General features: G+C 36.0%; 2 protein-coding genes across 5 annotated transcripts in view; one reads left to right on the plus strand and one right to left on the minus strand.

Moving 5' to 3' along the window:
• HPGDS (hematopoietic prostaglandin D synthase) overlaps positions 1-7,471 on the plus strand; it is a 45,139-nt gene extending 37,668 nt beyond the window's left edge. Inside the window, exon 6 of the mRNA XM_004470372.3 lies at positions 5,979-7,471. Within this exon, the coding sequence (XP_004470429.1) occupies positions 5,979-6,143 (165 nt within the window). The 3' untranslated portion in view covers positions 6,144-7,471. The remainder of the gene's footprint in view (positions 1-5,978) is intronic.
• A 2,111-nt stretch (positions 7,472-9,582) lies between these two features.
• The window catches only part of SMARCAD1 (SNF2 related chromatin remodeling ATPase with DExD box 1), an 82,944-nt gene continuing 69,707 nt past the window's right edge, over positions 9,583-22,819 (minus strand). For all 4 annotated transcript variants that reach the window (XM_004470377.4, XM_058295403.2, XM_004470376.4 and 1 more), the window contains 8 exons: positions 22,350-22,445; positions 22,137-22,254; positions 21,818-21,939; positions 20,123-20,311; positions 19,257-19,375; positions 15,928-16,110; positions 14,948-15,057; positions 9,583-10,926 (listed from right to left, as the gene is read on the minus strand). In XM_004470377.4, the coding sequence (XP_004470434.1) occupies positions 10,865-10,926; positions 14,948-15,057; positions 15,928-16,110; positions 19,257-19,375; positions 20,123-20,311; positions 21,818-21,939; positions 22,137-22,254; positions 22,350-22,445 (999 nt within the window). In that variant the 3' untranslated portion in view covers positions 9,583-10,864. The remainder of the gene's footprint in view (positions 10,927-14,947; positions 15,058-15,927; positions 16,111-19,256; positions 19,376-20,122; positions 20,312-21,817; positions 21,940-22,136; positions 22,255-22,349; positions 22,446-22,819) is intronic.

Here is a 22,819-nt window from a genome sequence, read left to right on the forward strand (position 1 = left end):
TGTAGGTTACAGCAAGATTTATAGTGGCCTGTGTAGCAGTTTGATATGGTTATGAATTCCAGAAATAGGTATTGGATTATGTTTGTAATATGGTCTGTACTTGGGCATGATTACGTTATGATTAGGGCTTTCATTGCGCCATGTCATTAGGCCAAGGGGTGGAGACTCACCGATAAAAGGCATGGCAAAGGACAGAGTTGAGGGTTTTTGATGTCGGAGTTTGATGCTGAAGCAAGCCCCAAGAAGAGAGGAAACCTGAGCCCAGGAAGAAGCAAGACCCTAGAAGGGAGGAACGCAGGAAGCCTGAACCCTCGCAGATGTCAGCAGCCATCTTGTTCCAACATGTGAAAATAGACTTTGCTGAAGGAAGTAACTTATGCTTTATGGCCTGGTATCTGTAAGTTCCTATCCCAAAGAAATACCCTTTATAAAAATATACCAGTTTCTGGTATTTTGCATTAGCACCCCTTTGGCTGACTAGTACAGCCTGTATGTCATTCCAATGTCATTTAGGACAATTTCCAAGTCCCTAAAATTCCCCTGCATTATATCTGTTTTTCCTTCTCCCTGCCACTACCTCCACATCTGATACCATTTTGTCCCTCAATTCTTTCACTGATGCTTATTTTCATTTTATTTGATTTTTTTATTATACCATATTGAGTCCCTTTTCATTTCTTTCTAGATATATTTTTTGTATATTTTCTTTGTGGTTACCATGGGGTTAAAATTTAACATCCTAAATATATAACTATCATATTTTATTAGATACCAACTTGACTTCAATAACACATACACACTGTTCCTATACCTCTCCATCCCCCCATCTGTTTTTGTACTTAGTACAAGTTATTATATATCTACATACATTGTACACCCAAAACCATAGACTTTTCATTACTTTTCATGCATTTGTATTTTAGAAACTGTAAGAAGTGGAGTTACACACAAAAAATACAATAGTACTAGAATTTATGATTACATTTTCTGGGAGTCTTTACTTCTTTATGCTGTTTTGAAGCACTTTCTAGTGTCCTCTCCTTTCTGCCTGAAGAATTCCTTTTAGCTTTGCTTGTATGGCAGGTCTAGTGGTGATGAACCCTCTCAGCTCTTGTTGATCTGGGAATGTCTAATCTCTTCCTCATTTTTGAAAGGAAGTCTCACTGGATATAAAATTCTTGATTGGCAATAATTTTCTCTGAGTACTGTATTTCAACCCACTGCCTTCTTGCCTGCATGGTTTCTTATGAGAAATTGGCACTTAATCTAATTGGTATTCCCTTGTACATAACAAGTCACTTTTTTTTTTTAAGATTTATTTTATTTCTCTCCCCTTTCCTGCCCGCCCCCCCAGTTGTCTCTATGTCCATTTGCTGCATGTTCTTATTTTGTCCGCTTCTGTTGTCAGTGGCACAGGAATCTGTGTTTTTGTTGTGTCATCTTGCTGCGTCAGCTCTCCATGTGCGGCGCCATTCCTGGGCAGGCTGCACTTTTTCGCCCTGGGCAGCTCTCCTTACGAGGCGCACTCCTTGCGCGTGGGGCTCCCCTGTGCGGGGGACACCCCTGCGTGGCACGGCACTCCTTGCGCACATCAGCACTGTGTGTGGGCCAGCTCCACATGGGTCGAGGCCCTGGGTTTGAACCGTGGACCTCCCATGTGGTAGATGGACACCCTAACCACTGGGCCAAGTCCGCTTCTCACAAGTCACTTTTATCTTCCAGTTTTCAGAACACTTTCTTTGCTCTTTGCACTCAACAATTTGACCATTAGGTGTTGGGGAATATTTCTCTTCAAGTTTACCCTGTTTGGTATTCTCTGGGCTTCTTGGATGTTCATATTCACAACTTCTCTAAGTTTGGAAACTTTTCTGTCATCACTTCTCCAAATATTTCTTCTGCTTCTTCCTCTCTTCTCCTAGGACTCCAATAATGTGCATATTGACATGCTTGATGGTGTCCTACAGGTCTCTAAGGCTATTTTTGCTTTTTCTAATTCTTCTTTCTGTTCTCACCTGACTCATTTCAATTGTCTGAGTTCACTGATTCTTCTGCTACCTCCAATCTGCTGTTGAAACCCTCCTGGCAGTTTTTCATTTGAGTTATTGTGGTCTACAACTCCATTAGTATCGTTAAGTTCCTTTTTAAAATTTGTCTTTTTATTGACATGTTTATATTGTTCATTCATTGTTTTTCCTGGTATTGCTTAGTTCTTTTTCTTACTTTCCCTCGTTCTGAGCATACTGAAGTTCACTTTTTAAAAGACTTTGTCTGGTATGTCTACAGTCTGGTCTTGATATTTTATGGACTTTTATCTCCTTCCTTTGAATGGACCATTATTTCCTATTTCTTTTCTCTTGTAATCTTTTGCTACACATTGTGTAATTTAATATTTAAAAATATTAACTCTGGGATTTATTCCAAGAAGTCTGTTTCTTGAGTTTGTATCAGTTAGTGGCATGGTGTAGAGATTTTCTTGAGTGTGGTGAGCTAATAAAACCAAGGAAACCTAAGCAAAAAACACCTTTTACAGTCCCTGCAAATTGGCTTTGCATTTGCTGGCACTCTTCTCTAGAGTTCAGACCTCAAATCCAGAAGATCAGCCCAAGGTGAAAATAAAGGACTCCGCAGGGACCTTCTGTCTTTTCTGGGTCTCTATCTTATCCTTGGCTTGTACTTGCTAGTGGCCTTTGTTGTTCCCGTTTTCAGGAATTTGAATGCCCTCTATACTCCCCAGTAAGCTGACTTTTCCCCTCTCCCCAGGCCAACCAACTCAATTGTGTCTTACTCTGTTTTCCTGTCTCAAGTTGATTTTGCCTGGAGGTATGCCAGAGAGGAGTTGCTCAAGTGAGTCTTTCCCAGCTGAAACAAGGCCAGGGACCCACTATGGATATACCAGCTGGCTCCAAATTGCCCTGGGGAGGAATGAAAGAGGGGACAGGAAGGGTGCCTGGAGCTCCCCCCAAGGTTCCCTGCAGATATGCTTTCATGTCTCAGAATGTGACCAGCAAATGTAGCCCCTTAACTGTCCTCCACAGCTCTGAGGATGTGTGGCATCTCGAAGTCTCCTGTGCCACCTTTGTGCTAGGTTGGAACAATGGCTGTGCTCAGAGCCAGGCCTCTAGGATCTGAAGGCAGTTAATCAAAAGCAGTGATCAATGCTCAGATTGTTTACCCCAGATTTTGGGGAACTGGTCTTTATGTCCCACTCTGGTACTAGCAATTTTTGTCATACCTTACTGCTGCCTGCTAATTTGGGCAACAGTTGCTGCTGTGCAGAGTGCAATTAGGTGATATTTACCAGCCTCTTCCACCTCTTGGATGCTGCACAATGTACACTAGAGCCCAGAGTTTTAAAATAGTTGATTCAGACAGTTTCTGCCTGTTTGATAATTGTTCAGATGGAGGGACTGTTTCTGTAGCTTGCTACTATGCCATCTTTACATAATCCTCTCCTAAAACACTTTGACTATACATCTCAAGACAGATAATTCTTTTCTGAGGATGAGAAATAAAAATTGTACACCACTTCCAGTAATCATATTGTGGTAATACCGTTGCTGTTGTTTTTATGGTTCTATTATATCTACATTGTGGGATAAAGCCACAAAAAATTGATGGCATTGAGAACCAGATTTTCAGTGTAGGAGGAAGGAGATAGAGATGTAAAGATCAGTGAGGTTAAGTAACATCCTTTTCCTGAATTTGAATGATCTTTAACAGTATAGACTCATAATGTTTTAACATAAGACGGCATTTTGTGTCTTTTTCTCTTGAAACAATGATCTATCCTATAGTCCTCAGGACCCCTAGCACCTAGATTCTGACCTCTAAATACTAAGAGGAATCAGGGCTCCTTTTAGTATTTGGGACATGAAATGTAAAAGATGAGCTGGGAATTATCTGGTCATACCAGAAGCAAATACACTATCAAAGACAACAAGGCTGTGTCAAAAGGGCTCAGAAGTCAACTTGAAAAGGCTACCAATGGCTAGATAGAACAAGTCAAGATTCATTAAGAATATTAAGGGTAGTGACATTAAAATGAATCAATCCATGTGTTTAGGACAGTGAGCACCACACACACACACAAAAACAAAATAATGAAAACCAAACTTCTTTGGTTACTTTCGGAAGATGTTAAGGAGCCAGATTATTCTGAAAATTGCTTTAAAAAATTTATCCTGCCTTTCCTATGCAAATTGTACTTTAAGCTAGCAAAAAGAGATGAAAAAAGTTCCTCTTCTTAAAAATATTAATAGTATTCTTGTTAATGAGAATTTGAAACAGACTATCACCATTTTGCAAGCTGTGATGAATTCATGGTTCTAGGTACTATCATCAATAATTGCTAATATCACACAAAAAAGTGAAAGAACCAGTTATTATGGGCCTACTGATGGAGAACACCATCACTTATGAAGTAATCTTGCCAAAATATCAACTTTCAATCTGATATAGATGTTGTTGGTGGTGGGGATACCTGCCTTCAAGGAGACTGCATTCTAGTAGTCTCAGATTGCTTTTTGCAGCGGTCCCGTTACACAATCATTACTGTCTGCCTTACACTGATTAATATCTGTTCTTCTAGAGTAAAAAAGCACACTAGCTACAATTTTATCCTCAACTTGCGGCCCAACACACACTCCTTCATTTCTTCTCAATGACTCCTCTCACCTTTCCTAAAATGGTCCTCTATCTGCCCTATTGACATTTTAAAACAATTTCTCAGACCCACCTATCTCTTATCACTCTCTTCCTTCCTCAGTGTCTCAACCCACTGGACTTTTTCTTCTGACACAGACACAGACACACTCCTACCTAAAAGCCTTTATTCTTGCCAGTCCCCCTGCCTGGAATGCTTATCTCTAGATCACTGTATGTCTGGTTCCTTTTTATTATTCCAGTCTTGGCCTAAATGCCCCCATTCAAAAGCCCATCTCATCACTTCATTTTCTTCATAGCACCTATCAGCTTACATATTACAAATTGTCTTCCCCCTTCAAAAATAAAAGCTGCATGAGAAGGGACTTGCATTGCGTCTTGCTCTTCAATGAATTCCCAGCACCTGGACCTGTGCATGGAACATGGTAGGTGCTTGGTAAATGTTTAACCTAACTGAATTCTCTAACCAAGTTTCTTCTGGCTGACAGATGTTCAGCAAGCAAGTTTATGAAACAGTAGCAATCAACCTTATGAAACTCCAAACAAAAAGCTAAAAACTGTCTATCTTTAAACTTCATTCTTCAGTTGATATTCGTATGGAGCCAAACTAGCCTAGATAAGTTTCTAGTCACAGAAACAAAAACAAAAACAACAAATCAAAACGTGTAAGGGTAGGATCAGACTGTCATCATCCTAATCCAGTGGACAATCTCAGCTTCCCACTAATGGTCAGACAACTATATATATTATTTCTCCTGATGATGCAATATAATGTATTTTAACCAAAAATGCCTAAAAATGTTTAACTTGAAAACTATCAAGGTAAACAACAAGATGAAGTAATCACACCAATTCTGAAGAAAGGCCATTCTGGACTAGTCCAGACTCTTCAATAATTCAGTGACATGAAACAAGATTAGAGTCTTTTATGCGTAAAGGACATTTTGGCAACAGTTGGAAATATATGGGTTGGGTATTAGATAGCCCAGAGAGGTGTAGATTACAAAAGGGTATGTATGTTAAGATCTCATTTTAATAAAAACTCATTAGAGGTACATATACACATAGAAAAACATACACCAAAGAGTTAATGGTAGCAATCTCAGGGTGGTAAGAGTATGGTGTTATCTGCATTTTTCTAATTTTCTGTAAGATTATGCTTTTATAATAAAACTGTTTTAAACTATCTTTTAGATTTAAGCAATTAAGTATAGCTCTGTATAACTGATAAAGCAATTAAGTATAGCTCTGTATAGCTGATAAAGTTATGCCTTTTATGATCAAATGAGCATGTTTTTTTGTTTCCTTTAAACTAGATAACTTGGGCAGATTTCTACTGGGATATCTGCAGTACCACACTTGTGGTCTTTAAACCTGACTTGCTGGATATTCATCCCAGGCTGGTGACTTTACAGAAGAAAGTTCAAGATATTCCTGCCATTGCCAACTGGATACAACAGAGGCCCCAAACCAAACTCTAGATGTTGCATTCTGCCTTCATACTTTGTTGTTCCTCACACCACTCCCATCAGTTAAGTGCACTCAGTGCATTGGCCTGCCAGATAATCCACACCTCTCTCCTCAGCTCCACCAAGACTTTGCCTTTTTTTCCTTTTAAAGAGAAAATAACAAACATTTAGTCATTTGGTCACTGAGCATTCACTTATAGACAGCAAAGCATGTAGTTGTGCTTTCCGTTTCCCAGTGATAAACCCATTTGATGTTTTATAAAAATGGGTAATCAAAAGAGAAAATTGGCTAACAAAACTGAAAGTGCAGCAAAGAAATGAAAAGTAGTAACAATGGAATAAAATTCCCACTAAAGATTAATGGAGTTAGAAGAAAAAGCTGACTGTGGGAATGTTGAAACTGTGGCCATTCAAAAGGCTCTGGATATGCACCCAGAGGAACTAAGTGAAGGTGATCTTACCACCATAAATGAGGAAAGTAATTTTGACAAAAAGTAAAAAGATATTTCAGAGGAAGTTTCACTGGCAAAAATACTCCACATTTAAGGAAAAGATATTTGATGACATAATAAGAACAAAGGATAAAACACTGGAAATGGATCCAAGTATAGAGAAGAGTGTAACAATTTGCCACGGTATAGAAAAGATGCTTGCTCTTAACCTGTACAATGAGAAGACAAACTCCTGTTCAAACCATACATGATAAGTTTTTTTACAAAGAAATAAAACACTTGTAATTCTCAGTGTTTCTAATATTTCAAATTATAGTGTTCTATATTACCTTTAAATTTATTCATATATCTACAACCAACAATAAGAATATTTTAAAAAATGCTTTAACAAAAATTTCTAAATTTCACAGATCCATTTCCCAGTTAAGACTGCTTTGCACAATTTCAGCTTGCAGTCAATTTTATAGTTCCCACCATGGAAAGTAAGAACTGACTATAAATAAGCAATAAAACAACAGAAAACTTCCAAATAACTATACATTTAGATCCTTCCCATTTTAGACCATATAATTTTACATGACTGAAACATGAAATTTTGGTTTAATTTACATGTCAATATTAGATTGTCTAACCTTGGTACGTCAAGAGATATAGAGCCAGACTAATGAAATAGATGGCCTTGCAGTTGAAAAACTGCTGATGAAAGGGAACATGAAATTTAAAAGGCAAAACCTGGGGTGTGGAAGAAGAAAGGAAAGGAAAATCTCAGCTAGCTATGATCTTGCTTAAGGTGCTTCTTTCCTCCCAACGTTTGTTTTCTGAAATGGTAAAAAATTTTACTTTATAAATTATTAAGAATTACACACCGAAACAAAATGTATTCCTCAAGTACCTTGACTGTTTGCATTTATTTAAGTTTTGTCATCACTAGTGACTGTTAATAAATGATAGCTTACACAGAATCTCATTACAAAACACTCTAACATATCATCTACGTACAGAAAAAAAAATTATCTTTCAGGAAATGAAAATACCTACATAATAAAGGTGGTAACTTTTCTTCCCTATTATACATGACAATTTCCCTCCACATAATTATACTGACAAGCTTTAATTAAAACAGAAATTGCTAAAAGTGGTAAATGATGCTCATTGAAAATTATGAAAATTCAAAATAAGATAATCTTGTTTGCAAGAATCGTAATTCAAGTAAAAATACAAGCAAAAAGGCTTTCCTAAGGAAACACTTAATTTCAATAGCAGCACTGAAACCTTCCAGTCACCCTTTTATACTGAAGGAAAATGTTATCACATCCTGTATCCAAATTAAATGTTTCCTTGTTTAAAGAGTAAGAGTGGAAGAGCAGAAATTGAATTGCGTATCATCTTTAACCAGGAAAAATACCATGCGTTTTTGGAAGAAAAGATCCAGTTCCTTAATTTTATTTAACAGTTTAGGGTATTAAGGTGACAGAAATGGAAACCAAAACTCCTGATATCCCTACCTCTCCACTACAGGAATAGACTAGTTAATGTGTCAACATAAATATCTGCTGGCAAAAAGCTACAAGTCTATGGAAGTCAGGAATAGTTATAAAAACACATAAAAGATGTCTTCTATCCCTGTGATTTGCATTTTAAAAAAGATGCTTCACTTCATCAAGCTATTATTCCAAAAACTGAATTTGCTCTCTTTACTGATGATGGATTACAATATTTACTGACATCAGCCCAATTAAGGGACTAATGAGAATACATCCTAAGTAATAAATCCAAGTTTGTCGAGAAACAGACAATATTAAGAATATATGGTTAATAATCGAGAAAATGTGGCACTGGTGTGGAAGAAGTGGCCATGGTGGCTGCTTGGGTGAGGGGAATGGGAGGAAGAGATGAGATGTCGAGGCATTTTCGGGACTTGGAGTTGTCCTGGGTGGTGCTGCAGGGACAATTGCCGGACATTGTATGTCCTTCCCATGGACCACTGGATGGAACGTGGGAGAGTGTGGGCTATGGTGTGGACCACAGGCCATGGGGTGCAGCGATGCCCAGAGATGTACTCACCAGATGCAATGGATGTGTCATGATGATGGGGGAGAGTGTTACTGATGGGGGAGTGGTGGGGTGGGGGCGGGGGGGAGGTGAACGGGGACCTCATTTTTTTTAATGTAATATTTTTTTGAAAATGAATAAAAAAAAAAGAATATACTATGATCTAATTTTCACTTAATATATATTTTTAAGGGAATGGAAGGCTTAGAAACCATTAAAAAGGATTTCAAAATACAACTGATTGGGAAGCAGATTTGGCTTAACGGAGAGTCCACCTACCACATGGGAGGTCTAGGGTTCAAACCCAGGGCCTCCTGACCTGTGTGATGAGCTGGCCCGTGTGCAGTACTGATGCGTGCAAGGAGTGCTGTGCCATGCAGGGGTGTTCCCCACGTAGGGTAGCCCCATGCACAAGGAGAGTGCCCCATAAGGAGAGCCGCCCAGTGCGAAAAAAGTGAAGCGGACACAGAAGAACACACAGCTAATCGACACAGAGAAAAGAAAACTGGGGTGGGGGGGAAGGTGGGGGAAAGGGGAGAGAAATAAATAAAAATAAATCTTTAAAAACAAACAAAAACAACAAAATAGCCTATTGCTGATGATACATTACAAAATAGAAAAGTTATGAAAAATCCATTATGAAATTTTAGAAGATAATCCCAGCAATTTGATTAAGTGATTTGGGTACTATGATGTTACAGGAGGTAGTAACAACACCTGCAGATTCCTTCTGGCCCTGCTGCACTAAAATATCCTTAGTATGTACAATATACTTTCAAGATTGAGTAAGGCTATGGAGTCACATGAGCTTTCAGAGTCTAGAGTATCTCAAGAATCACTATAATAGGTTCTTTTGTCTTCTAAATCCAGAGGATTATATTACCTAGCTTCTTGGCAAGGCAAGAATCCATCCACGAAGATATCAGCTCCAATAATTAACAAGTCACTGATTTATAAATAAGTTTATTTATAATGATATTTACATAATAAAAACATAACACATGAAACTCACAAGTTATACAAAGAAATTGATGTATAATAAAAACAGCAATATAGACTGACAGGCAAAAATTTAAAGAAAGACTTAATAAGGAGTTAAATATTAAATAGACAACTTTACTTCTAAATTTCACTTTGTCACCCACACTGAATTGGAATTGAACGGCTCTCTTCAGGAGGACCTGTACTGGAAATTCTGGAAACTGGTAAATTATATTTGATAAGAGTTTAAAGTTAATGACTTATTTCCATGCAGTACCTAATGCTGCCTTAACATGAAGTCACATTCAGTCTGCTTTGAAGTGAAATAGCTTTAAGTTATTCTGTTCTGCCAGGCTAGAAAAATATCACCATTTTGCTGATACATGGAGATGTGGCAGGAATAAATTATTATTTAAAGAGTAAAGAGATCTGGAGCAGAAGTGACCGGGCAACAATTTCAAGAGAAGCAAAAGCTAGAAGAGGGAAATCAATGAAAACATGCACAAGAATAGGCAGAGTAATAAGCACAATTAGTGCAGTTGGGAAATGAATAGAAGGAATTAATCCATGGAGCAAGATAAGGACTTTTTTAGTTACTATTCACTGGAAAACAACTTAGTGCCTAGCCAAATAAATTTGTTTTAACAGAAGTACTTGAAAGGAGCTGGGGGATATTAGTATATGGATTGCCACCTTTAAGTTCAGGTTGAGTTCTTGTTGACAGTGGTGAACATCTGCTTCAAATAGCAATGAAACTAAAGCTATATAAACTATACAGCTGCATTCTTTAAGCTAACATAATAAAAAAGAACTTCAAATGAGACAAGCAAAACGAGACATAAGCATTGTCAAATAAGGCACATGTAAAAATCTACACACATTATCCAGTGAAAGACAATATATATATATTTGGAGGTAGAAATAATTACAAAAATACTGACATTTCTAAAGCATTAGCATATTTGTTACAAACAATCACCAACTAATCCCCCATTCAGAAAACTGCTTTGTAAAATGATTATTCAACATCTTAAACACTACATATTTGTGGCTTTTTTGGAAATTTCACAGGTGAGTATCTGGAGAATTCAGTTAGTGGCAAAAAAGTTGTCCATACTATGAGAAATGCAATATGGAAATTATAAAAAGTTATAAATGTTCATAAACCCCATGGTCATCATAATGTAAATGTCTTTGAGTGCACCAAGTTGATATTTCCTCGTCAATTAGGAATTCACAATTCTTACTTTACAGGCCCATTGAAGTTTTTAGTAATGTGGCTATATCTGCTGGCATACTTCCTTCGTCACCTGCAAGTCAGAAAGTGGTATTAAAAGTTTCATTACAATATTTTGTTTTATAAATTATATTCTCTATTTTCTCTACCTTTGGTGACTTTCTATTCATCTTTCAAGGTCCAGTTTGCTTCAATGTCTCCTTTTCTTAAAAACCTTCCCTAAGCCCCTATATACATTAGGGCTACTTCCTCTGTGATCTTATTTATACTGCTAGCGTAGCATATTTCAGTCTTAAAATCTACAGATTGTTTGTTTTATATAGACATAGCTAAATAAAGATAGGTATAAATAGTATGTACCATATTTTATTCATATAGCACATTGTACTTGTTCTTCTCATTTGCTAAATGAAAGAAAACCATTTATGTAATAAAATGAGTAGAGAAAACAAAAACAGCCAAGTCACCAAATCTCAACCTAACAGAAACAATTTAGTCCATACCTTTAATTTTGGTCCAAAGATATAAACACTGACCTAGACCCACCCCATACACATGAACAAAATTTTAATTAAGTACAGCATACCAGTTGAAGATTAAATTACCTGCTGTAAATTACCTTTTTTAAAATCCAACGATTGCCTCATATTTCAAGCAAATGGGATCCCAGTACCTAGACACTTAGAGGAAGTATTCAAGATTTTCTAAGGTGTAAAAATAACCTGTATGATGGCATAGAATCCAGCCATCCTTGATCAACTCAAATTTCACTCACAATATTTTAAGATGAACTGATTTGTTAATTTACTGGTTATTGACAGTGGCACCACTGGAAACACATAAGTATTTGCTGACCTTTTATACATTCGTAACTACAAATCAGTTATAACTTAAAACTAGGAAAGTATTTTTATCTCCTCTTTTCTGTAGAAAACATACATATACACAGGAATAAAAAAATGTACAAACTTTCAGGTTCACTGACACTCCAGCCTCCAGCTCCAGAGATAGCAATTTGAGAACAACTAATATGTACCAATAAAATTGATGTTAAATATATATATATATATACTTGTTTATAGACTATGAAAGGACATATACGTACACTCATCAGTTCAGTGTCATAATTAGTAAACGAAATCAAGTACATAGCTGCAGATAAAATTATTATAGCTAAGAGATAAAGTAAAATGTATCCTGAGTCTACAATTTTTTTTCTTTTGAAATAAAACTGAGAAAAACTGATTTATAAGTAATTTTAACAAGATAAAAAGAGTAATATTTCCTATAGATGTGAAGAGTGGTAACTGGAGGAAAAATTCTTTATAAGTAAACATTTTAAAGCTACTGGACTAAGAGCATAGCTGAAATAAGTAGCTATTTTAACAAAACTTGAGGTGAAATTGTCAGGTGAAATTTTAGACTGAACAGATTTATATAAACAAGAATTATGATGAAATAGGAATGAACATACACATCACCTCTGATTCCACCTGAATACCATTAAATGCCATGAGCACAAGGGGGAGGGCATGAAACAAGAGAAAGAGTGGGAGAAAAGATAACAGTCCAAAGAGAGCTTTCAACAAATTTTGGAAGATGAAAAGCAGATGTAAAACTGGAACAAACTGGCAGAAAAAGAAAGAAGAAAACTAAAGTATCTGAGATGAGAAATGCAAGTAGTGTACTTCATATCCAGTATTCCCTGAAGTTCAGAAAATGGAGTTAATGAATGGGGAATAGATGGAGCTAGAAACGGGATGAAGGAGTAGAGACTGCTTAAAGCCTGCCCAGCAGACCTAGCCATTGATTAACCCCAAGATATAAAAATTAAAGGTAAGCTCTTTTTCTTTTTGAAAGTTATCTTGTGGGGGATTTACTGTAGGTGAGTAAGAACTAGTGAGAAAATATTACATTATGAATCTCTCTCTATAAAAACAAATTGCTTGGAAAAATAAATTGCTTTGACTTCTATGGCAAAATCATCTTTATGCTACATATTTTTCTTCCATCAATAGAAGATAAATTGGGAAGTGGACAAAGCTCAACTGACAGAGTGTCTGCCTACCATATGGAGGGTCCAGGGTTCTATACCCAGTGCCTCCTGACTTGTGTGGTAAGCTGGCCTACACACAGTGCTGCTGTGCGCAAGGAGTGCCATCATGCAGGTGCGCCCATGCATAGGGGTGCCCCACATGCAAGGAGTGAGTCCTGCAAGGAGAGCTAACCCACGTGAAAAAAAAGTGCAGCCCACCCAGGAATGGCACCACACACACAGAGAGCTGGCACAGCAAGATGATGCAACAAAAAAAAAGAGACACAGTTTCCTGGTGCCATCTGATAATGCAAGCAGAAACAGAACAACACACAGTGGATGAACACAGAGAGCAGAAAATGGGGGGGGGGGGGGAGGGGGGGAAGGGGAGAGAAAGTTAAAAAAAAAAAAAAGAAGATAAATTACATCACAAGCAAAAAATGCAATAGAGTTTGAGAACAATCTTCCCTTCCTAACTGCTTGGTTGGGACAATACAATCAATTGGCTAAATCACTTTTCCTCACCATTTGAACCTCATATGATAGGGGATTCTCTTTCTGGGAAAACGAACTAGCCCAATGAGAAAAGATCTAAAGTTATGATAATTGGGCATCCAACAAACAGCTGAGTCCCTGATTGTTAACTAATAAGGTTGTATTTAGAGACTTACTGTTAGGACAAAAATACAATCCATATACATGGATTGGTGTCTGCAAACATTCAAATATGAGAAGTTAACATATGTATTTAATTGACCAACTACATTATAAAACTGGCCTAACATAATAATCAGGAAAAAAACAATGTTCAAGTGGAATCTTTTATGTTCATTCTATTGCCTTTGCTGGATAATCTGAAACTGACACGTTGCCTCACCATACAAAGTACAGTAATTACTGTTAATTGTTTAAGTTATGATCATCCTTCTCATGCTCATTTTTACAGTTTAACCAGTTGCTTTTTACCCAGTTAAATGTTCTCTAATGCCCACCTACTCAAGGTGGTACAGCAATATGAAGTAAATGTTATACAGGAAGGGCAAGTTACCAATTTGATTATACATGCCTCCATCTCTCCTGAAAGCTTAAAATTTATTGATCTTTATATATTGCCTAGAAAAGTACTGGACATCATAAATATTCAACAGAAATGTGACAACTGAAATGGACCATTATCAATATTAGAACCATTCTTAATAAAAAGAACAGAATCACTTGTTTAGAATGAAATTTAACATCAAATAAGAAAAGTAAAGTGCAGAACAGTGCATGCTAATGTGTGTAAAAGGGGGAAAGAATATATATAGTTACTTGCTTTTATAAGCATAAAACAAAGGTCACACACTCAAAAAAAATGGTCACATGTCACCTTTATAGGCAAAGTGCATGATGGAGTATGGAGTAGGCTTTTTTCTGGCCTTTGATGTCATTTGTGTTCTGAGCTATGTGAACGCATTATCTTTTTAAAAATATATACATAAATAAAAACTTGAAACTTGCAAAATTTTAAGAAATTATTCTTTTCACAGTGATGTGTTGGGGAAAGAACTCTTTTTTGGGGGGTTCTTTCTAGAGCCCAACTGTTTCAATCTGAAAAATTTATATTAAATCTTAAAGAAAGCATTGGTATTGCACCCTAGTGCACTAAATAATCACTAGTCAAAATGAAATTAACGTAAATGTTAGTATACCTAATAAATATTATGTGATGATTTAAACCTTTGGTTTCACATAATTACTTAAGTAGGTACTTCAAATCATAAAATTGTGGATCTGAACTTAATTTTATTTCCTGACATATTTTGACATCAAAGGTTAGAGATGGAATATAAAAAAACTTTCAAAATCAAAGTGTTTATACCAATCCTGGCAAAATGGATCTTAGTTATTGTAGCACTTCTGAAATGAGTATGCATATCTTGTCCTAAGCCATCTCTCATCTGCAAGTTGGTTAAGAACTCAAGCCATTTCTGTTACCCCTTGCTACTGCTAATTTGATGTCATGTCATATAATTGTTACATAAATATGTACTCAAGTTTCTGCTTACAAACAACTTACCTTCATCTACTGTGGTCATATCTTGTTCTAGTTTCAATTTCTGTTGGTTAATTTTTAGCATGGATTCTTCAATCGTCCCTTGGCTTATTAACTTTATAACTAGTACTTCTCTAAAAAATATAAGGTATGCCCATTGGTTACATATGTAAGCTATATAAATTCCAGAGATCAGTAAGAATGATTTTTAAAATCATATGGCAAAAGCCCTTAAATTTTCCTTATATTCAAACCTTGAGACTGACATTTTCTAAGCATGTAATTTTTGAACATCATCTACCATGGACCCAAGAGGAAAAAATGAGAGTTCGATACTTTATAAAATTACTTGTAAAACTATATTACAACAAACATTTGTGTTAGGATGCAAATTTCATTAAAAATTAATTTGCTTAGCTAACTGGGTTCCGAGAAATATTTCTGCACAAAATTCTAAGGCAGTGTGGAAAAATAAAATGATTACACAAGAGGTTTTAGTTCTATAATAGATACTGACAAATATTTGGCCCATAAATGAATATGTCAATATCCTTTTGGAAATACAGGAAAACACTCCACAAGAAGATACTGATAGCTGTTTACATATGAAAGTACAATTGAGGTGAAATTATTTTATCCTCCTTACAGCCCTATATCATTGTCGAAATTAACCTTCACCTAAACTATATACAACTCAAGGGGAATTGTGTATTACCAAGTCTGTCTGTCCTTAACTGGTCTAGCAACCAAGTACTTTCAAATACTAATCTTTCTCAAAGGACCACTAATAATATGTCATCCTCAAGAACTGCTCAACTTTTTGGGGTGGATTATTTTGTTTTAATTGCTAGAAAATGAACAAGTTACATGGTGGAGTTCATGTTTAACAGTGCTGGCTGCTTTGCTGAAAAAATGAAAAACAAGGCAGGACAGTCAAGACATTATATCCTATACAAAATAAACTGGCATTTGGTTAAGAAGAAATTTCAGGTTACAACACTTACTTAGTTTGGCCTACTCTATGGCATCTATCTTCTGCTTGTTTGTCATTGTAAGGGTTACAATCAATATCGTGAAGTATAACAACATTTGCTGAAGTCAGATTTATTCCTAGTCCACCAGCTTTTGTTGATAGCAGAAACACAAAGATATCCATATCCGTATTAAACTCATCAATTAGATGAATCCTATAAGATTAATATATTAAGTTAAATCTCACTAAAAATTATATATTAAGGACATTAGAAATTTTCTCCGAAACTGAAAACATAAAATAAATTCCAAAAACTGATTTTTTTTTTTTTTGCCTATACCAGGTTAGGATATTAAACTAATATAATTAACTTGAAAGCTTACATTTTGACTTATGTAGAGTAACCCGTTTGGAGCAACAGACTGTAAGTTCTAAGTTTAGGCCGCTAAATGTGTGTGGATATTTCAGAACTGAACGACTTTCCATTATGGCAAGCACCTGTACTAGTACATTTTTTTTTTAAAGTATAACAGCTATGAGAAGTGTGGAACAGAACTGTTAAGCTTTTGATATTTTAGAAGTTTGAATGTGAAATTGTTAAATGTATTTAAGCTGAAAATAACATCATGAAAAACTCCAACTTCATATAAATTCATGCTTTTGGCATTATAGTCCTGTGGCTTTACTGTTGAATGACTTTGCCAATGCACCAACTTCCTTTCTATACTATTGATCTCCCCATTAGCTCTTACTTTAGTTAATTCAATCATTCAATTCATACAGGATTATTTTATCATTTCCTTAATGACTTCTGGCTTATCTAAACTATGCATATGTACATATAGCTCTTTAATCTCTAACCTTCCGAGATCTTTCCACCTGCTACTGATTTGCAATGTATCTGATGAACCAAGGAACTTAAGATCAAGCTATATTAGTTTATTCTCTTTTAGCACAAATTTCATTGTTACTCTATTGCCCACCCCCCCCAAGAAACACCCGCTCCAGATGATTTTAAAAAAAGCCAAATAATATAATGTGTATTAAACACACTAGAGAAAGCATTCTGTGTTTTCTTTTTTTCTTTCTTTTTAAAGATTTATTTATTATTTATTTCTCTCCCCTAACCCCCACCCTGGGTGTCTGTTCTCTGTGTCTATTTGCTGTGTCTTCTTTGTCTGCTTCTGTTGTTGTCAGTGGCACGGGAATCTGTGTTTTTTTTTGTTGCATCATCTTGTGTCAACTCTGTGTGTGCGGCACCATTCCTGGGCAGGCTGCATGTTCTTTCACGCTGGGCGGCTCTCCCCTATGCAGGGGACACCCCTGCGTGGCACGGCACTCCTTGTGCGGATCAGCACTGCGCATGGGCCAGCTCCACACGGGTAAAGGGGGCCTGGGGTTTGAACCGCGGACCTCCTATGTGGTAAACGGAGGCCCTAACCACTGGGCCAAGTCCACTTCCCTGTGTTTTCTTAAAACAATCTTTTTTTAACCTTTGGGAATTAAGAAAAAAAACAAAGACAAAAGCAAAATGTAATTACCCCTTAGGTGGTAGGTGCTTAAACTTTATACCCAAAACATGAGCAAGAAGAAAAATAGATCAATGGGACCCCCTCAAAATTAAACACTTTTGTGCATCAAAGGACTTTATCAAGATGAAAAGGCAGCCTACTCAATGGAAGAAAATATGTGGAAATCATAGATTGAATAAGGGTTTACAAGGGCTTGATTACCATGTTACATAAAGAGATCATACAACTCAATGATAAAAAGTCAAGCAATTCAATTTTAAAATGGGTTAAAGACAGACATTTTTCCAAAGAAGAAATACAAATGGTCAAAAAGCACATGTTCAATATAGCTATTAGGGAAATGCGAATCAAAACTACAATGAGGGAAGCGGATTTGGCCCAATGGATATGGCATCTGCCTACCACATGGGAGGTCCACAGTTCAAACCCCAGGCCTCCCTGACCCGGGTGGAGCGGGCCCATGTGCAGTGCTAACGCGCTCAAGGAGTGGCCTGCCATGCAGGGGTGTCCCCCGCCTAGGGAAGCTCCATGCGCAAGGAGTGAGCCCCATAAGGAGAGCTGCCCAGTGCTAAAGGAAGTGCAGCCTGCCCAAGAATGGCGCCGCACACACAGAGAGCTGACACAACAAGATGACGCAACAAAAAGAAACGCAAATTCCCAGTGCCACTGACAAGGACAGAAGCAGTCACAAAAGAACACACAGCGAATGGACACAGAAAGCAGACAACTAGGGGCGGCTGGGGGCGGAAGGGGAGAGAAATATATAAAATAAATCTATAAATAAAAAAAACAAAACTACAAGAGGATGCAGAGAAATAGGAACACTCCTTCACTGTTGGTGGGAATGTAGAATGCTGCAGCCTCCGTGAAAGACAGTTTAGAAGTTCTTCAGGAAGCTAAATATAGAACTGCTGTATGATCCAGCAATTCTCCTACTAGGAATATATGTAGAAGAACTGAAAACTGTGACTCGAACAGACATTTGCACACCAATATTCTTAACGGCATCATCCACAATTGCCAAGAGATGCAAACAACCCAAGTGTCCATCATCTGGATGAATGGATAAACAAAACGTAGTATATACATATGATGGAATACTATGTTGTGGTAAGAAGAAATGAAATTGGGGCATATATGACAACAGGATGAACCTTGAGGACATTATGTTGTGTGAAATAAGGCAGACACAAAAGAACAAATATTGTACAGTCTTACTAATAAGAACTAAATATGGCAAGTAAACTAGGAGATGTGGTGAAACTGAGAGCCAAGAAGTGTACACTTTGGATGGAGTGCTAATATTAGGATGGTTTATGGAAAAAATACACCAAATGTAAGCTCTGGACCATATTTAGCAGCAATATTTTGATGATGTTCTTTCATAATTTGTAACAAATGTTTCACAATAATGCAATTTTGGCTGATGGTAGTGTGATGTACAGGAATTCTGCATCTTATGCATAAAAGTTTTGTTAAGCTCACAGCTTCTCTAAAAAAACAAAATAAAAACCCAAAACTTAATTACTCTTAAAATATGAAAAGACCAGGATTTTAAAGCAATCTTGATTTAAGGATAAGGTACTTTAGATTCTGAATGAGTTTTAAAAGGGAAAAATATATAATTCTAATAAATGTTTCAAAATATACTTGTTTATAATTCAGGAAGAAAAAATTTCCTTTATCTTAAGGTAATGATTTGAAGTAGTAACCAAAAATAAAACTCAAAGCAATAGAATTCTATGAAATGCTCTAGACATTTAAAATTTTAACATCTATTATTACTTGAGGGCAAGGCAGGGACTTTCTGAAAATGATGTATACCAACCTTTCAGAAATCTGAGTCTTTCCATCTAATCTGAGATATCTATGCTGATGATGTTTTAAGAGAACCTCTAAAATGTCCAGCATCATGGTAAATTGGCTAAATAATACAACTCTATCACCCTGTGAATATATGAACATGGATTAGAAACATAGAAAAATAAATTATACTAGTCAAAGCCTTCATAAGCTTAAACAATTAATTAAACAATTCATAAGTTTAAACAATAAGTTTAAACAATTATCTCATTGTTTATCCATAGCATGTTGACAACTTGATGGCAAATTTCCTCTCTATGATACAAATATTGAATGATCAGTTGCTTCTTTAATAAAAATTGAGTAATGAGATACTTAAGATAAATTTCTCATTTCAGCTTATATATGAATAAATTACATTAACTTGCAAACTTAAAAGCTAAAATTTAAATTCTCAGTTCTGATTCTTAAGAACAGTTAAGCATTATTTATATATCTAAGAAAATTTGAATTGCTACATAAGTAGTACCGGGATTATAATCTTGCAAATTTAAGCTATTTCATGTATACATTGTAAAATTAATGACTTAAACAAATATTTAACAAATAATTCCTCAAAAATACTAATAATTTTGAAGCAACCATACACATTGTCATCTATGACATAACAACAAAATTATTTAAAAAAAAAACACATCAATATAGAAGTAGTCTACTATCTTCTATCATTCTGAGGTTCCAAAGAGGAACAGAATCAATTAGGAAAACACATGCCTAAATATATCAAGAAAATGTTTAAAATACTAGAAGAATGTAGAAGAGATATATAAAACTTCAAAAACTGGGAACTAATTGAGAAAATACAAAACTAGTACCATTCCATTTTAATACCTTCTGTTTCAATTCATTCAAGATGTATCCCAAAGCTCGGAATTTTCCAGAATCTAAAATCAAATCCATGTCTAATTGGAAGCTATTAATATGTCGATATTGTTTACAAAGTACATGCAACTCAAAGTCTGTCATAACTTCCATATCTTCAAAGATCAGGTCAGGGTTAGCCTCACAATGCGTAGGTTCCTTTAAAAAAAAAATTACTCCGATATGAACATTTATAAAATGATCAGATCAATTTATTAAGATTGTTCCCATCTGATGAAATACCTAAATCATAGAACATTTTAGTGCAACAAATTCTGCCAATAAAGTTAATATTCATTTTTTAAGGTATAATAATGAAGGTAATATTTATCTTGTTAGAGAAAATATACTGAAATATTTACAGATGAAATAATACTGTGTCTAGAATTTGATTCACAATTATAGATGAATCAAGAAGTTTCACTGTCAGATAACTACAGAAGTTGGTTGAAGGCTATATGGGCAGAGAGGTTCATTATATGATTCTATTTTAACATGTTTGAGATTTCCTATATGTTTAAGATAATATAAAATTTTTAAAAAAGCAAATGGTTACTTTTCAACACAAAGATCATAAGGAGAAATAAGTGTTGGGAGCGATAAAAAGAATGTATGCCGACCTCAGCGAGAGTCAGTAGCACGGCTGCCAGAGAAGAGCCAACCCTCTCATTTGAGCAAACTATAATTAGCTCCTCACAATATGTCAGGTCCCACAACATGGCAGAATCCAAATCTGCCCTGTCACTTCCTTATTCTTCTTCCCCTTCAGGCCTTTGTTCTCCGTCTTCCCGCCACTGCCCAGACTGATAAGGCAGTGCGCAGGCGCAAGGAGAGGAAACTGAAACCCACCCTACACGTCAGTAGCAACCGTAACCAATCCCTAACTTCCACCCCCACCTATTACCCCTCCCCTTCCCAAGAGTATATATTCTTTGTTCCCCTCAATAAAATTTGCAGCTTGATCCTCACCCTGTCTCGCTGTCATTCCTCGCGTCTCCTGTCTCATCATTCTCCTCCACGCAAGCCACGAGCCCCCGTTTGCTGCCCCGCTGGCCGGGGCATTCACAAATAAGGGTTAGGTGGTAAGGGAGAATGAGACTAAAATAAAGAGTAAGAGCTAAAACTATAAAGATGTAATAAAATAAAGAAATAAATGAAGTAGATAAATGGGGAAAAATGACTCACCAACTAGGACATAAAAAAATGAAGGAACTTTACAGCTACACTTTGATAATGTACTTCATTTTATGTTCTAGGTTATATCCTAGGTTCTCAGAAATAAAGTGCATTATGGAAGTCTAGCTGGCAATTTTTTCTTTAAAGGGCCAGAAAAATACTTTAGGTATTGCAGACAAGTTGTTCTGTCTTAACTAACGTTTGCCATTGTTGTGAAAAAGCAGGCATAGTCAACCTATAAATGAATGGGTATGTCTGAGTCACAATACACTTTATTTATAAAAAATGGTGTGGCTGGATTTACTTCCCAACCTTTATCCCAGTTCTAGAGTCTGCTTATCCCTGATCTAGATTATTGGTTCTTGCTCGGCTCCTATGTTCCCCCAAATTATCTTAAAAATTGTCATGAAAATGTTTTTCTTAAATACGTGGTTAAAGGATTAACATGTCTATTAGGTTTGGGAGTCTTATTTTCAGTCCAAATCTTACCTTTAGCATAAGCTGAGACATTTCCTTGAGTTTTTCAGGTGTGTAATATTGACGATGTAATAAAGGATGATTGGCCATTTTTCTCAATTGCATCATGACATTGCACATTTCTGTGTTTTTTTCTATGATCCAAAGAGCACACATTAAAAAAAAAATCAAGCTGTAGGCTGTTTGTTGAAATATATTGCAACTTAAACAAAAAGGTTTTAAACTACTTCTTCAAATTCCAACTAGTTTTAAAAATGAGCAAACCCTCTATCATATGGCTAACAAAATGTAGGACTATTTTTCACATAAAATTGTGAAAATCAGGTTATACCCATGTTATTGATAGATTTTTTCAATCTGTTGAAAAGACCCAAATAGAGCTGCTCCTGCTTCTCTGACATTGCACATAACTCAATTTGGTCTTTTTTGGGAGGTAGCTGCTTGAGAACCTGAGAAAGGAAAACAGTTTTAGATGATATTTTCATACAGACTAAAACAGAATTTAAAAAATACATATATAACTGAAAACAAGCAGGTAAGTTACCTCTTCTTTTACTCTTCTGAGAATAAATGGCTTTATAATTTGTTTTGCATGTGCAATTCTCTCCTTTTCATATATACTTTGTTCATCTGCTGATTTCTAAGTGAAATAAAACACACCCCTTAGAAATTATTCATTTAAATTATAACAAGAGTATTATACAACATGCAACTTCCCCCCTCACTAGAATCTGAGATATTTCCTACATAAACCCAATTCATTCTATATGAAATTTCATGCTTGAATTCTGGGCTGTAATCTACTTTCCTGAAGCTCCATATGTATTTTGAGATTTCATGACATGTAATCATGTACTCTGTGGAGGTAATGAATTTGAACTGCACTAGGTTGGTGTTGAGTCACTAACTGATGTATGATCCAGAGAACTCTCATAAATAAAAATGTATGGATTGTGTGTGAGGTATATGTATTTCTTTGTGGACAATGGTCCCCAATGAAAGCTAATGCTGGTG

The sequence above is a fragment of the Dasypus novemcinctus genome, chromosome 1 (assembly GCF_030445035.2).
Source record: "Dasypus novemcinctus isolate mDasNov1 chromosome 1, mDasNov1.1.hap2, whole genome shotgun sequence".
Classification (NCBI taxonomy): domain Eukaryota; kingdom Metazoa; phylum Chordata; class Mammalia; order Cingulata; family Dasypodidae; genus Dasypus; species Dasypus novemcinctus.